This window comes from Brachyistius frenatus, unplaced genomic scaffold (genome assembly GCF_029030835.1).
Source record: "Brachyistius frenatus isolate BFR_SWC_R1_liver_20210118 unplaced genomic scaffold, ASM2903083v1 Contig_432, whole genome shotgun sequence".
NCBI classification, from domain to species: Eukaryota; Metazoa; Chordata; class Actinopteri; family Embiotocidae; genus Brachyistius; species Brachyistius frenatus.
In genome coordinates, this window is record NW_027211031.1 from 21116 (window position 1) to 37075 (window position 15960).

The following is a 15960-nucleotide window of genomic DNA, read 5'->3' on the forward strand; positions in this document are numbered from 1 at the left end:
ATCAAATCATTTCATTGTTGAGGCAAAGTGAACATTTGTGCCAAATGTGAAGACATTCCTCTGATATTGTGCTCAAGAGCATGGGTCAACGTCAGGCGACAGTAACCTTGACCTTTGATCCTAAAAATCTTTATCACTGAGTCCAAGTGAATGTTTTTGCAAAATTTGAAGAGATTCCCTGAATGTGTTCCTGAGATATTGCATTCACAATGTGAAATGGATGTAAACTCACAGTGACCTTGACCTTTGAAACCAAAATCTTATCAGTTCATATTTGAGTCAACGTGAATGTTTGTGCCAAAGTTGAAGGGAATCTATCTAGATGTTCCTTAGAGATTGCATTCATGGGAATGGAATGGACGGATAAGGATAGATGTGAGGTCATATTGACCTTGACCTTTGATTACCAAAATCTATTCACGTGTTCCTTGTGTCCAAGTGAACACTTGTGCCAAATATTGAAAAGGACCCTCGAGGCGTTCCTCAGATATTGACAGTGACCTTTGACCTCCAAAATCTAATCAGTTTATTGCTAAGCCAAAGTGAAAATTTCTGACAAATTTGAAGACATTCCAACTCGGTGTTCTTTAAATATAGCATTCATGAATAAGGGTCAATGTGAGGTGACAGTGACCTAGATTTTGACAAGTTGACCAAAGTCTTAACAGTTTTATGGTTGGTACCAAGTTAATGTGTTTATCAAGCTTGAAGAAATTCCCTCGAGGTGTTCTTGAGATATCACGTTCACAAGAATGGGACGGGCGGACAGACGGACGGAAGGACAATCCGAAAACATAATACTTCAGGCTATGGCTGAAACATTAAAGCATTAAAGCTAAAACAGACCACAGACAATAAGTTTTGATTTTGGATGGAGACAAATGACTATATGATGAATTTGACTTGATCAACAAGGCTGTTTTTTCTTTGACATTCCTTGAACACATGCCATTTAAGTTGTCATTTCGTGCTGTTTGTTTAATCCAAAAGGCCCAAGTTCATAATACATAGCTGTGATAAATTAAGTTGTAGCAGGGATTTAGTTGAGAATCATCACTTCTTTATGTGGTAGTTTGCCCTTACGGCGCAAAGGAAAACTGTAAAACAAAATGAAGTCACTCTTGGACTGTATATTGAGTTATGCCAAAGCACACAAAACCTAAGTTCTGTATGTTTGCTAAGACTGTGTAAAAAGAAAAAAAAAGAAAGAAGCTGACACCAATCTGTCACAAAGTGGAGGCTTTCCATCTAAACATGGTTCCCGCAGTTGTCGCAAACATAATTGAAGGTCTTGAATACCACAGCTGTCTGATTCTTGGAGTCACTCTGCAGAAACCCTAAGTGGTTCATTGACCATAGTAAAAGTGCAGCCAAGGAGAGAACTCACAGTATGCTCTTAAGATGTGAAAACACATGCTCAGTGGCTTTTTGTTTCTGCACTGTAGCACACAACTGATATTGTGAAAAGTGCCCTGCAGATTGCACTAATGTCACACCAGAAGTGAGCATCTGGAAAATCCCATGTTTCCTGTTCAATTGCTGTCGGCAGCAAGGCAGCAATGCAGCAAAATGAGTAGGCACAGGGTGCTCTCCCGGGAGACAGACAAAAGGCATAGTTCCTTTGGTACCTGAGATTCAGTTAAACACTAATCCACCCTTCTGTACTTGTTTTAAGGCCTCAAAAAGGCTTTAAAAAAAAGATGCCTCCCCGTCTGTTATAGCAATGGCCATCCGTTTATCAGTCTGTCGATATCTCAGTGTGAATTTTTTCAGACTTAGCAAAAAGACTCGCTCTGTACAAAGGATTAACTGAATAAATTTAGGAAGTCAAAAGTCAAGGTCACCATGACCCCAATTCAAACCCATTCTATTGAACAAGATATCTCAGGAATGCCAGGAAGAATTTTTTTCAGATGTGGCATAATCGTTCACCTGCCCTCCAGAATGAACTGATTTGAATTTGGTGGTCAAAGGTCAAGGTTCAATGTCACTGTAACCTCAAGTTGATCAATTCTTGTTCACAAACATTTACTTGCGCCCAATCCCAATGTCCACCCTCAAAGACTCATGAACTTTGAGGCGCGTTCCCGTCCGGTTTAGGACCGTCTCTGTCAAATCATCAAGTCTCTGGCAGATATTTTGAGCCCTTTAAGCACCCTTTTCATAAATCCACATTTCTGCAGACTTGCCAAAGGGAATTACCCACAGTTCATAGCAACAATTTGTGATGTATTAAATGTGGTTGTCTTCTCTCCAATAAGGTTCGGCTACAGCTGGATCCATCTTATTGTCCTGCCTATAGTCTGTTGGGGTGCTGGGGTTATTTATTGCAGGTTTGTGAAGTTTTTTGTTTTTTAACTTAAACATCTGCATTGGATTTACTTACATTAATGCCATTTCTGGATATATACACTACCAGTCAAAAGTTTGGACACACCTTCTCATTCAATGGTTTTTCTTTATTTAAATTTGTTTCTACATTGCAGATTAATATTGATAACATCAAAACTATGAAGGAACACGTATGGAATTATATGGTAAACAAAAGAAGTGTTAAACAAACCAAAACATGTTTTATGTTTTAGATTCTTCAAAGTAGCCACCCTTTGCTTTGATGACAGCTTTGCAACACTCTTGGCATTCTTTCAATCAGCTTCACCTGGAATGATTTTCAATTAACAGGTGTGCCTTGTCAAGAGTTAATTTGTGGAATTTATTGCCTTCTTAATGTGTTTGAGACCATCAGTTGTGTTGTGCAGAGGCAGGGTTGGTGCACAGTTCTGTACAGTGAATAGGCATATTGAACTACAGTTCTAATCCATATTATGGCAAGAACCACTCAACTAAGTAAAGAGAAATGACAGTCCATCATTACTTTAAGACAGGAAGGTCAGTCAATCCGGAAAATTTCAAGAACTTTGAATGTATCCTCAAGTGCAGTTGCGAAAACCATCAAATGCTCCAATGAAACTGTCTCTCATGAGGACCGCCCCAGGACAGGAACACCAAGAGTTACCTCTGCTGCCGCGGATCAGTTCATTAGAGTTACCAGCCTCAGAAACTGCAAATTAACAGAACCTCAGATTAGAGCCCACAGAAATGCTTCGCAGAGTTCAAGTAGCAGACACATGTCAACATCAACTGTTTAGAGGAGACTGCATGAATCAGGCCTTCATGGTCGAATTGCTGCAAAGAAGCCACTACTGAGGAAGAAGAACAAGAAGAAGAGACTCGCTTGGGCCAAGAAACACAAGGAATGGACATTAAACCAGTGGAAATCTGGACTTTGGTCTGACGAGTCAAAATTTGAAATATTTTTGGTTCCACCCACAGTGTCTTTGTAAGACACAGAAAAGGTGAGCGGATGGTTTCTACATGTGTGGTTCCCACCGTAAAGCATGGAGGAGGAGGAGGAGGTGCTTTGCTGGTGACACTGCTGGTGATTTATTCAAAATTCAAGGCATACTTAACCAGCATTCTGTAGCGACATGCCATCCCATCTGGTTTGCGCTTAGTGGGATCAGCATTTGTATTTCAACAGGACAATGACCCCAAACACACCTCGAGGCTATGTAAGGGCTATTTGACCAAGAAGGAGAGTGATGGAGTGCTGCGTCAGATGACCTGGCCTCCACAATCCCCTGACCTAAACCCAATTGAGATGGTCTGGGATGAGTTGGACTGCAGAGTGAAGGCAAAGCAGCCAACAAGTGCTCAGCACCTCTGGGAACTCCTTCAAGACTGTTGGAAAACCATTCCAGGTGACCACCTCATGACGCTTATTGAAAGAATGCCAAACATATTCTGGTTTGTTGAGCATTTTTTTGTTTACCACATAATTCCATATGTGTTCCTTCATAGTTTGGATGTCTTCAATATTAATCTGCAATGTAGAAAAAAATAAAAATAAAGAAAAAGCATTGAAATGAGAAGGTATGTCCAAACTTTTGACTGGTACTGTGTGCGTGTGTTTGTATGTATGTATGAATGATCGTGGCAGCCTGTTGCAGCAGTTCCCCCTCGGGATGCTGCTGTAGTGAAAGAATTTCCCCTCGGGGATTAATAGAGTACAATAAAATTAAAAAAAAAAAAAAAAAAATATATATATATATATATATATATATATATATATATATATGCACAGTGGGTACGGAAAGTATTCAGACCCCTTTAAATTTTTCACTCTGTTTCATTGCAGCCATTTGCTAAAATTAAAAAAGTTAATTTCATTTCTCATTAATGTACACTCAGCACCCCATCTTGACAGAAAAAAACAGAAATGTAGAAATTTGTGCAAATTTATTAAAAAAGAAAAACTGAAATATCACATGGTCATAAGTATTCAGACCCTTTGCTGTGACACTCATTTAACTCACATGCTGTCCATTTCTTCTGATCCTCCTTGAGATGGTTCTACTCCTTCATTGGAATCCAGCTGTGTTTAATTAAACTGATTGGACTTGATTAGGAAAGGCACACACCTGTCTATATAAGACCTTACAGCTCACAGTGCATGTCAGAGCAAATGAGAATCATGAGGTCGAAGGAACTGTCCAAGGAGCTCAGAGACAGAATTGTGGCAAGGCACAGATCTGGCCAAGGTTACAAAATAATTTCTGCAGCACTCAAGGTTCCTAAGAGCACAGTGGCCTCCATAATCCTTAAATGGAAGAAGTTTGGGATGACCAGAACTCTTCCTAGACCTGGCCGTCCAGCCAAACTGAGCAATCGTGGGAGAAGAGCCTTGGTGAGAGAGGTGAAGAAGAACCCAAAGATCACTGTGGCTGAGCTCCAGAGATGCAGTAGGGAGATGGGAGAAAGTTCCACAAAGTCAACTATCACTGCAGCCCTCCACCAGTCGGGGCTTTATGGCAGAGTGGCCCGACGGAAGCCTCTCCTCAGTGCAAGACATATGAAAGCCCGCATAGAGTTTGCCAAAAAACACATGAAGGTCTCCCAGACTATGAGAAATAAGATTCTCTGGTCTGATGAGACCAAGATTGAACTTTTTGGCGTTAATTCTAAGCGGTATGTGTGGAGAAAACCAGGCACTGCTCATCACCTGCCCAATACAATCCCAACAGTGAAACGTGGTGGCAGCATCATGCTATGGGGGTGTTTTTCAGCTGCAGGGACAGGACGACTGGTTGCAATTGAAGGAAAGATGAATGCGGCCAAGTACAGAGATATCCTGGAAGAAAACCTCTTCCAGAGTGCTCTGGACCTCAGACTGGGCCGAAGGTTCACCTTCCAACAAGACAATGACCCTAAGCACACAGCTAAAATAACAAAGGAGTGGCTTCGGAACAACTCTGTGACCATTCTTGACTGGCCCAGCCAGAGCCCTGACCTAAACCCAATTGAGCATCTCTGGAGAGACCTGAAAATGGCTGTCCACCAACGTTCACCATCCAACCTGACGGAACTGGAGAGGATCTGCAAGGAAGAATGGCAGAGGATCCCCAAATACAGGTGTGAAAAGCTTGTTGCATCATTCCCAAGAAGACTCATGGCTGTACTAGCTCAAAAGGGTGCTTCTACTCAATACTGAGCAAAGGGTCTGAATACTTATGACCATGTGATATTTCAATTTTTCTTTTTTAACAAATTTGCACAAATTTCTACATTTCTGTTTTTTTCTGTCAAGATGGGGTGCTGAGTGTACATTAATGAGAAATAAAATGAACTTTTTTTATTTCAGCAAATGGCTGCAATGAAACAAAGTGAAAAATTTAAAGGGGTCTGAATACTTTCCGTACCCACTGTATATATAAAAACCGGCAGGTTGGTGAACAGCTTGGCACTGGACATCAAAAAAAAAAAAAAAGAGCTAATCATTGACTTTGGGAGACATCATGAGAACCTCTCTCCTCTCAGCATCTCAGGAGCAGAAGTGGAGAGGGTTTCCAGTTTCATGTTTCTGGGAACCCACATCACAGAGGACAACAAAGTCCACAACCCTGGTAAAAAAAAAAAGGCTCCACAGCAGCTTTACTTCTTGAGAACTCTGAAGAAAACCAACCTGTCTACAAAGCTGCTTGTGCACTATAAAGAGTACTTCTACTGCATCAAAGTATGGTGTGCGAACTGTACAGCAGCCAACAGGATAGCTGCTGTCTCCCTTCAAGAATCACTGGCTGTGGAAGATGCATCCCACCCCCATCATCATCTCTTCTCTCTGCTGCCATCTGGTAGGCACTACAGAGCCCAGCAGACCAGCACCTCTTGGCTCAAAAACTGTTTTTGTTTTATAGAACTATTATTGAACTGAACTACACAGTGAAATAACTGCTGTGGAAGACTGTCCTAATGTGCAATAATGTCTATACCTCCTACTTAAAAACAGTTATGACTTGAAACTTTCAATTTGACTTTACCCTGAAATAGTTTCAGATTAAGCATACCTGCTAAGGTTTTAGGGTTTAGGTTTAGGTTTTAGGGCGGACATTGGGTTATGGTCTTGGACTCGATAAAATTATTCATTTTCATATAACTAAAAAAAACAACACATTTTTGATGTCTCCTCCTCAACCATGGGTCCCATTGCCAACACATTTTTTGAAGATCATCATTGGACAGGTCTGATTAAAAGTATACAAGGACTGTTGATATCATATTTGGTGTTCATCATATTGAGCGATAACCTGTATAAGGGGAGGGGCCTAACAGGAAATTGGCTATAATGCATTAGTGATTCTTCCAATCTTCATAAATCTTTGGACTGTGTAAAGACTGTGTTTGGAATAGGCCAACCAAAGCATTCTAAGCTTGACCTGTAGGGGGTGCAACAGATGTAAAAAGATTATATTTAGTTAATGGCCGCATGGAGTCGCACAAAAAAACTGTACAAAATCCACACGATCTAAGGTAAGGACTCAGTCAATACATAAAATTTGGTAATGATAGATTAGAGTTGCCGTGGCTTATCACAGGAAATCTACATTTTTGAATGCCACCGTCTTTCGGTAAGAAAATGTTTATTAATTTGTTGTAAATGACCTTCAAATGAAAAAAAAGAAAGGAATACATTTTAGTCTTTTAAGCTCTTACTGTGTTCAAGAGAGTTGATAAGAACACTCACTGTGCTAGTGTCCTTCTCAAATGATGCTGCAAGATGGTGGTTTTAAAAACAGCAAAGCCTTTGTAATTTAGTCATCTTCATCATCTGTTCTTTAAACATCTGATTTAGACAATCAGATTAGAGACAATATGCAGCCAATTCAAAATCAATCACTTTGTTCCAAACAGAAAACTGACTCATGGTATCAGCTTTTTATATTCTGTAGCTGTGTTCAACCACTGTAACACTACGCCTGACATGTGCTTTATGTCAAAACCACTCTGATTAACTCAGCCTTGTGTAAATTGAAGTAAGCACATATTGGAAACACATTATCCATGATTAAATACAGATCACCCTCAAACAAAGCACAATGCCAAAGCTTGCCAACTGGGAAAAGTGGGCAACTGCCGTGGTCTTTTTGGGGACAACAATTGGGAAATGGATGTAGCTTTTTGGGAATATGGCAATATCCACTTCATAATACTTACCGTTTAAGACTCCTTTAGGCACAAAAAAAGGTTTACTTTTCTCAAAATCTTTTCACAAATTTGTTAAAAAACACATTAGTGAGCACTTCACCTTTTCCAAGATAATGAACCCACCTGACCGGCATGGCACAGCAAGATGCTGATTAACCAGCATAATTATTGCTGAGGTGTCTCTTGGACTGGCCACAATAAAAGGCCATTCTAAAATGTGAAACCGTTATCATGCAACACCGTGCAACAGATGCCACAAGTTTTGAGACAGCATGCGATTGGTATTCTGACTGCTGAAATATTTACCAAAGATGTTGCCCATAAATTTCATTTCATTTCACTATAAGCCGTCTCCAACATCGTTCCTAATAATTTGGCAATGCATCCAATTGGCCTCTCAACCACATCCAGCTTTAAACGTGACAGCCCAGGACTACTACATCTGGCAGCTTCATCAGCAACATCGTTTGAGACCAGCCACCTAGACAGCTGCTGCAACAGGTCTGGGACTTTAGAGAAATGTTGTCCGCCTATTGGTATGATTTAAAAAAAAAAAAAATTATTACTTTATTGGCTGAAATCATTTAAATTGCTTCCCGAGTTTCCTGTATGTACAGTAAGTGAGGAACAGGGATGGATAATGTTAAAATTGTAATAGTGCTGCTTTTGTACTGCTTATTGATCCAGTAGTCTTTTTGATTTGTTTAAGAGAAAGAAAAACACCACATTGCGTACTGTATATGAATTAACATTCCTGGGTATCAAACTGCAACAGCATTATTTCAAACAGGACTTCAGTCAGTTTAGCTGTAGCTTCCATCACTAGATCCGGCCCTGCTCTGAGTGATACCACACTGAAACTGAGTTTCTGAACGACAGTTCAGATGACGCTATAACCATTTCAGATTGAATTCATGAACGCACCCACAACTATTAACTGGATAACGGTTACTTTTAATTGGTAACCAATGTTGGTTTAATTTAGTCGACTCTGTGTGTGGACTGCGGGCTGCTTTCATACTGGAACACCAACACATGAACTTCGAACTTGTAGGTAACTTTGCATCTCTCCACCTGTATGCGATTAACTTTCTGGATGTCTTCGACAGATTGCTTGTATTTCAACCCTTACGTGTGAAAGACTTGGGGCTATGTCAGCATCGGCTGTACCACACTGTTGAGTGTTTATTCTTGCCTTCGCTGTGTGTTACGGCAGGTGGGTCTCTGTGTGTGTGTGTGTGTGTGTGTGTGTGTGTGTGTGTGTGTGTGTGTGTGTGTGTGTGTGTGTGTGTGTGTGCGTGCGTGCGTGCGTTGTGGTGAGGAAAGACAGCTCAATACAAGAACTTCCAACACACAGATCTTGCGTTGAGACATCGTCCCCCTCTAAAATGCCTCAATTTCAATGTCATGAAATTAGTAACAAAAAAACTAACCAGCCCCACGTTACAAGGATCTGTAAATAATCCCAGTTCTTTGCCTGGCCTGCATACTCAGTAGACATGTCACCTATTGACCATGTTTGGGATGCTCATGATTGGCATGTGTTCCAGTTCCTGCCTTTATATGTGAAAATTGTCTGTCATCCGGGTTATGACCCACAGTCTCACGGGTATCCATAGGTAATTGGACATTTTGTTTCAAATAAAAAAAAATATATAAATGAAAAAAAAAGTCCAGTTGCCTTTAGATAACAGATTATCCTGCCAATATCCACTGACTTCTCATAGCCATTGAAGAAGGGTGGACCAGCATTCCAGAGGTCACAATCAACAACACGATCAACTCTGTATAGCAGCTTACGTGGGAGGTGTGAAATGACTATATCGCGAATCGCGAACGTCAAGTATAAATGAAGCTAGCCGGCAGGATTTTTCACCCAGGCTTTACGCTTCTCTCGCTACTACGTGAGATCTGTGTACTCACACACCGCCTGAGTGACAACGGCGGAGAGAAAAGTGCGGTTACTCCTCACGACACTCGATGCTGACGGTCGTTTGCATGCGAGGGGTGAAAACACGAGCAAACTGTCAAAACCTCCAGAAAGTCCGTCGTATTCAGGCGGAGAGATGCAAAATTACAGACGAGCTCAAAATTCATATGTCGGTGTTCCAGTATGAAAGCGTACACGGGGTTAAATAAATACAAAAACGGATTAATAATCAACAGTAACCAGCTTATAGTTATGGGTCAGAGTGTCATCTGACCTGTCCGTCAGAAACTCACAGTTTCAACTCAGAGCAAGGCAGATCAATCCTTCAGTGATGAGGGGGCTCAAAGTAAACTACTGCACAGTAAAAGTACTGTCAAAGAAAACGTCCTGCTTCAAATAATGCTGCTGCAGTTTTCTACTAAAGAATGAAAGAAGGAAATTTTATATACAGTATATGTTGCAGTGTTTTTGTCTCTTAAAAAACCCTAAAGAGCTAATTAGAGTGTCATTAGAGTGTTGGATCAATAAGTAGTATCATAAAAATCTTAATGGCGCTGTTCTTCACTTACTGTACATACAGGAAAATCAAGAAGCAATTTAAATTATTTCAGCTCAAAGAAGCAATAATTTAAAAAAAGAATCGTTGAATCTTGTCTAATCTTTATGTTCTATCTTTTTTTTTCTTCCAATAATAATTGTATCATTAAGTGTCGGTACAGATAAGCAGTATTGGCATAGATATTCCTGCCACCCACCCAAATTTACATTAAAAACATTTGTGTGCTTCAAGGCACAACTGTGCAATAATCATTGATGTGCTAATTATCATGGATTTAAAACAAATTGGGAACAAAAGTTGAGAGAAGTAAACCTTTTGTGTGCCTAGACAAAGTCTTGGATTTATTTTTACTTCAACTTGTGAAAATGCAAAAACAAGTGTTAAGTTTATATTTTTGTTGAGTGTATAATTAAAGCCGTGCTTGGTTACCTAGACCCTGAGCTTCTGCCTTAAACCCAGCCTGAACTTTTGCACTCACATCTGAATAGTTCATTTTCTTTCACGAGGGGGTTGGGTGGGAGGGGGCATGTTCAGCAAACAGCTGCATAACACATTTCCTGGACTACAGACTTATACTACAATACATCTTTACTAGAGGTTCCACCCACAGAGAAAGATGAGAACACTCTGGAGATGGAATTGGCTAGAGAGCTTTAGTATTAATGATCCACTTCATGTGGATGGAAATGGAATCTCAGGTGCCTTTGTAGGGCTTTACGTTAACCTTTTTCCCGAGGAGCACATTGCTCCTAAATGAAACAAAAAAATTAGGAACACACAAACAAATTTTGGAGGGCAGTCAAAACTGTTTAGGTGGCAAGTTTCTTTGCAAATTTTTTTATTATTAAACATGCTTATACCGGCATGTGTGTTTGTGTTACTTTTCCTTCTGTGCAATTGTGAGAAAGCCAGTGGGGGTCTATGGATGTGGAAGATTTTAGTATCTGCAGAGCATGGGTCTTAAAATACTGACAAAGATTTTTAGAAACAATGAAATAGATTTTCAGTTACACTTTTAGCATAGGTCTTTTTTTTTTCACTGTGTCTGTGTATGTGTGGGCATGTGCATTTACTAAAGTGCACACATCTGTGCAATAGAACATGCTACCAAAATCACATATTGGTCCATGTCCACCAGATGTAAAGATTGCATATTACAAGACTTGGTCAAAACTCAAAACCTAGTATGTGGCTAGACCTTGACCATGTTTCTTTTACTACAACTTTTAATTTAGGTACATATGTTTTCATCATTTTGTGGAATTCTTATTGTTTAAAAAAACAAAAGGGATCATTGCTGTGTGAAGTGACTTTGGTAACACTACACTATTTAAAAAAAAAAATTTCAGCGTTGCACTTTTTAGACGGTCCCTGCACTCGTCTGAGCCAGCTGTGCACAGAGACCCGTTTTATCTGTTCATCTGATTCCAATTCGGTGAGGAAAATGTGATCACCTTTGATTCTGCAGTTGACTTCTACTCTGTGTGTTTAGTTACAGTCGTTCCGCTGTCACGATCAGGGCTAAGATTCAGCGCAGTAAGTGCAAAGTTGTTCAGCTGATATTCTACATTATTTTTTTTTTATTTGATTTTATACACTTTATTAATCCCCGAGGGGAAATTTCTTCACTACAGCAGGGTGGCTCTCAGGGGGGAGATGCTGCAGCAGGCTGCCACGACCGCGGCGCCAGGTAACCTGACCTGAGGTGCATGTTTTTGGATGATGGGAGGAAGCTGGAGAACCCGGAGAGAACCCACGCAAGCACAGGGAGAACATGCAAACTCCGCACAGAAAGGCCCAGGACCGGATTCGAACCCAGAACCTTTTTGCTGTGAGGCGACAGTGCTAACCACTGCACCACCGTGCCGCCCTATTTATGTTTGCAACAACAGATTATTAGAGGTTGTCATCTTTACTCACACACTGTGCTCCTTAATTATTTCTCAAACTAGCACAAATCTATTTTTCATCACATATACGAGCGAATGACTTGTACTCTAGAGCCCTGCCATGCGTAAACTCTCTGTAAACTGACTAAAAGGAATGATACAAGTAGTTATTAAAGAAAAAAACGCATTGAGTAAAATTTAGGAGATGAAATAATAAAAAAAAAGACAGAAAATCTACCAACTAGGCTGAGCCGCCATCCTCTCCATGTAGTCCTTGGCCAGGTCAAGGGCCCCGGGCCTGTGAGGATACAGCAGGCAGAACATGGATAGCACACCCAGGTTGTTTCCATAAACCTCATTCCAGCGGGCACTGAACTCAGCAGGGCTCCAGGGGGGCAGGTACTCCTCTGGGTGCTCCAGCATCGTTTCCCCAGCCTCGCGGATCCTCTTCGCCATATCCCGGTGAGTCCCTGCGGCTGCATACTGCAGCTCCTCCACATCCCCGCGACTGAAGTACAGCATTGGATGACCATCGTAGTTGCCTCCCATGAAGGGGATTCCTCTGCCTGGGTCCACTTCTGCTGCGGCCGCTGTAGCAAGCAGGGGCCATAGGAAGCTTAAGAAGAAGACTGTGGGGGCCCCGCGGGTATGCGTTCTCATCGTCTCATCAGAGATGAGACTGTGGCATCGCCGAAGGAGCTCAGCTGAGAGGGAGAAGGGTGAAGGGGGGAGAAGGATTTAAGAAAGCCAGCCCATATTCTGCACAGCTTTTTCTTACAAAAGCCCTGCATTCCTTGAATAATTAGATACAGCTGCAGGCCTGATGATGCAGGCTTTCCATACTGATGCTGGCCATTATAGAGTAGTGCAGTTAGGAACTGACCAGTGCAGCCTGATACATAGGAAGTCCACGTTTCTTCTAAATTCTTCATATTAATTGACACTACAATACCCCCCCCCCCCAAAAAAAAAAGGTCATTTTCAAATCTGAATGTTTTACACCTATATTCACTCCTAAAGAGTCACTTCTTACTGTGTCTGATCAGACAAGTCTAGTCATGCACACCCAGAAGGCAAGACAAGCAGGCCTGCAGGTCATAAATGGCCCATTCGCGCAGTAGCATTAGTCTGGTCGACTGAAACAAGCTCTAAACCACACTGCTGCACTTTACAGAGACATGAGATGGCCCAACGTCTATGCTCTAAACATGAGATTACATTCCATGACCTTAGTGGATCTTTGGCAAAAGGCCTAACAGAAAAGCATTTGATAGTCCATTCTAACTGGCTGTCCATGCAGTTTGAGTTGTGTTTGATAAACATAATAAACTCAAACTGGGATATAAAACTGGTTTTCCTCTTTAAGGCAATTTTGACTTCTGACCCTATGAGTCATCACATTCCTTTGTGGGGAACAACAGGGTAAAATACTTAAAGACCAAACAATCGAGACAACTCTCGACTGAATAGATTCACTGGATAATATTTTGATAGGTGTGTTTTAGGTTTGTATTATTTAGCCATGATGTCATACATTAGAACATACAGCATCACTGTAATGATGTGTATGTAATCTGTGTGTCCTAATAGAGACTCTGGACTTTAGGCAGAGCTTTATAAACTTTCATATGCTTTAATAAAAAATTAAAAAAATTACCAATTAGCTATTCATTTATATTTTTTACAATTATTAGCAAACTATTTTAATAATTGATAAATAAACAAATCAATTATCAAGCAAAAAAAAAATTACAGTATCAAACCAAAAGAAAGTATCACATGCCATCTGTTCTCAGCAAAGATTATCCATAGGGCTTTGAGAACTTATTTCCGGGTCAACTTTTATCACTTCAAGCTATTTTTTTTAGAAAAGAAAAAAAAAAAAGGAGGTTGCATAAGGTATTGTTATGAACACTATCATGAATATTAATACAGTGCCCTTGTTAACTATCAATCTATTTCATGTGCATCTAAAAGTGTTCATATTAAGAGGATCTTAACAAGAAAATACTGAACATGTAGGCTATGTGTTTCTATATTAAGTTTATAAATACATCCTTCCAGTCCCTATTATGACGCCTGTCATAATAGGCCAAAACTATAATCAAGATCGCAGGCTACTTTACCATGACCCTCTCTCGCTAAGTCAAAGAACCTGGCATAAAAGAATGAAGTGTTATTCAAATACATTGTTTACTCATAAGTGCCATTCAACATTGTTCAACAGTCTATGTTAAAAGCAGCCGTTTCATTCCAAAACCACCACAAACACTTCTGGTTGTAAAGGCGTTTCTCCCTCCGCAGATAAACACTACCTCTCTTTGCTTCGTGCCTATAAGTTGCCAGCTTCACTTTTTTCCAAATATCCAGCAAAGTTTTTTGCTCACTAGTTTTGGCCTGTTTCCGTTTCATTAATGTAGTCATGCTCCAGCTCCAGTTTAGGGAGACCCTCACCACAGAAAACACCGATACTGAATTTGGCAAACGTATCAAGAATCGATGATATTAATAATCCTCATCTCCAAACAAAAGTAGCCTTGTTCGCGTCGACCACAAAGACTCCGGGAGCAGTAAAAAGGGAAAGAAAAAAAAGTCGTTTACGTTACCTCTCAGACGTGGTGCTCACAAATCCGTACCGACCCCGTCCGAATAGCGGTCATCTCTCCCGGTCGCAGCAGGCAATTTAGTTCGATAATCAATGTTGTTGAGAAATGTGGTTTTTAGCTCGTTATTGTTTTTTTAAGGGACGCAACAAAGTTAGAGAGCGGAGTTGAGTATGTGAGTGTGGAGTGAGCGTCATGCTGGCGAATAAGGAGGGGCAGCAAGGAAAAGAGGCTTAAAGGGGACCTAATGAATTAAGTGTCTGCCCTCCTCCCACTCAATTCAGCCAGGTAGTGAAGAAAGACCTGCAAATTAATGCGGTAATATAATCTACTTCTTCAGATAAATGTTGCATTACTTACAGTTGTCAGGCTTTTGAACTAAAAAAAAGTCCCCTAAGTATCAATATTTAACATCTGGCAAGGTATGGCTCTTTGCAAACAATATTTGTACATAGAGTCTATGGCATCCGGTGTTGGGAGTTGTTTATATGCTTTTCTTTAAACAAACAAAAATGCATATGAAACAGAAAAACCAAGCAAAACAGCTGACAATATTGAGGCAACTTTAAACTTGGTAAAATTTCTCAAGGAGCAGTATAGGTTTTTAGTGGCATCTAGGATTGAAACTAATCTCTACCCCACCCTTCCAAACGTGTAGGAGTGGGTTCTCCAACCCAAACCAGAGAGCTACTTTAACAAAGTGAAAGGACTTGAGACCAACTCATGTTTGGGGTCCTGGTGTTGTGCATTTTGGCTGATAGGAATTGCTTCCTGGGACACCCAATCGAAATGAGCCATCGTTAAATAAATATGTTTCACCTGTATTTTTCCATCTATTTATGACAGGGGAAGAATTTGCTAAATTTAATCAAAGTGATGAAACTTCTATTCTCATTCTAATTCTAAATGCAACAAGGGGTTAAGAATCAATTTTAAAGTGGAGCAGAAAATATTTTTTCAGCAAATTACACTAAAACAGAATGATTTTGTTTGACAGGTTATAAAACCTGATTCATTTGTTTTCAAAAAGTGAATAGGTTTTGCTGTTGTCTCACACTGGCTGGTAATTAGTAATGGGGGAGGGGAAAGAGAAGTGATACAGAGCTCTGATTCTATCAAGGTAATTTTGTGTTTGTTTTTTATGCAAGCATAAAAAAAAAAAAAAAAAAAAAAATTTAGAGCAAATTTCTTGCACAGCTATGGTTGCCAATCAATCCTCTTTGGGTGCTCTTTTGTCACAACTAAATGTTTTTGACCCACGACCGAGGAGGTCTGATTTGTGACTAAAACTTTGTGACATTAGCCAAATTCACAAGTCTGTCACCAAAACCAATAAAACTGTGAAGGATAATTTGTTTGTTATCCAAATAATGTTATTCTGAGTCCATATATTTTTACTTAAAAATTAAATTTTCAAACGCAGTGTGCAAAATTTGC

General features: G+C 40.2%; 1 protein-coding gene across 1 annotated transcript in view; it reads right to left on the bottom strand.

Moving 5' to 3' along the window:
* dse (dermatan sulfate epimerase) overlaps positions 1-14691 on the bottom strand; it is a 29088-nt gene extending 14397 nt beyond the window's left edge. The window contains exons 1-2 of the mRNA XM_069725598.1: positions 14527-14691; positions 12159-12624 (exon numbers count right to left, since the gene is read on the bottom strand). Of these exons, the coding sequence (XP_069581699.1) occupies positions 12159-12580 (422 nt within the window). The 5' untranslated portion in view covers positions 12581-12624; positions 14527-14691. The remainder of the gene's footprint in view (positions 1-12158; positions 12625-14526) is intronic.
* Between the last annotated feature and the right edge of the window lie 1269 nt (positions 14692-15960).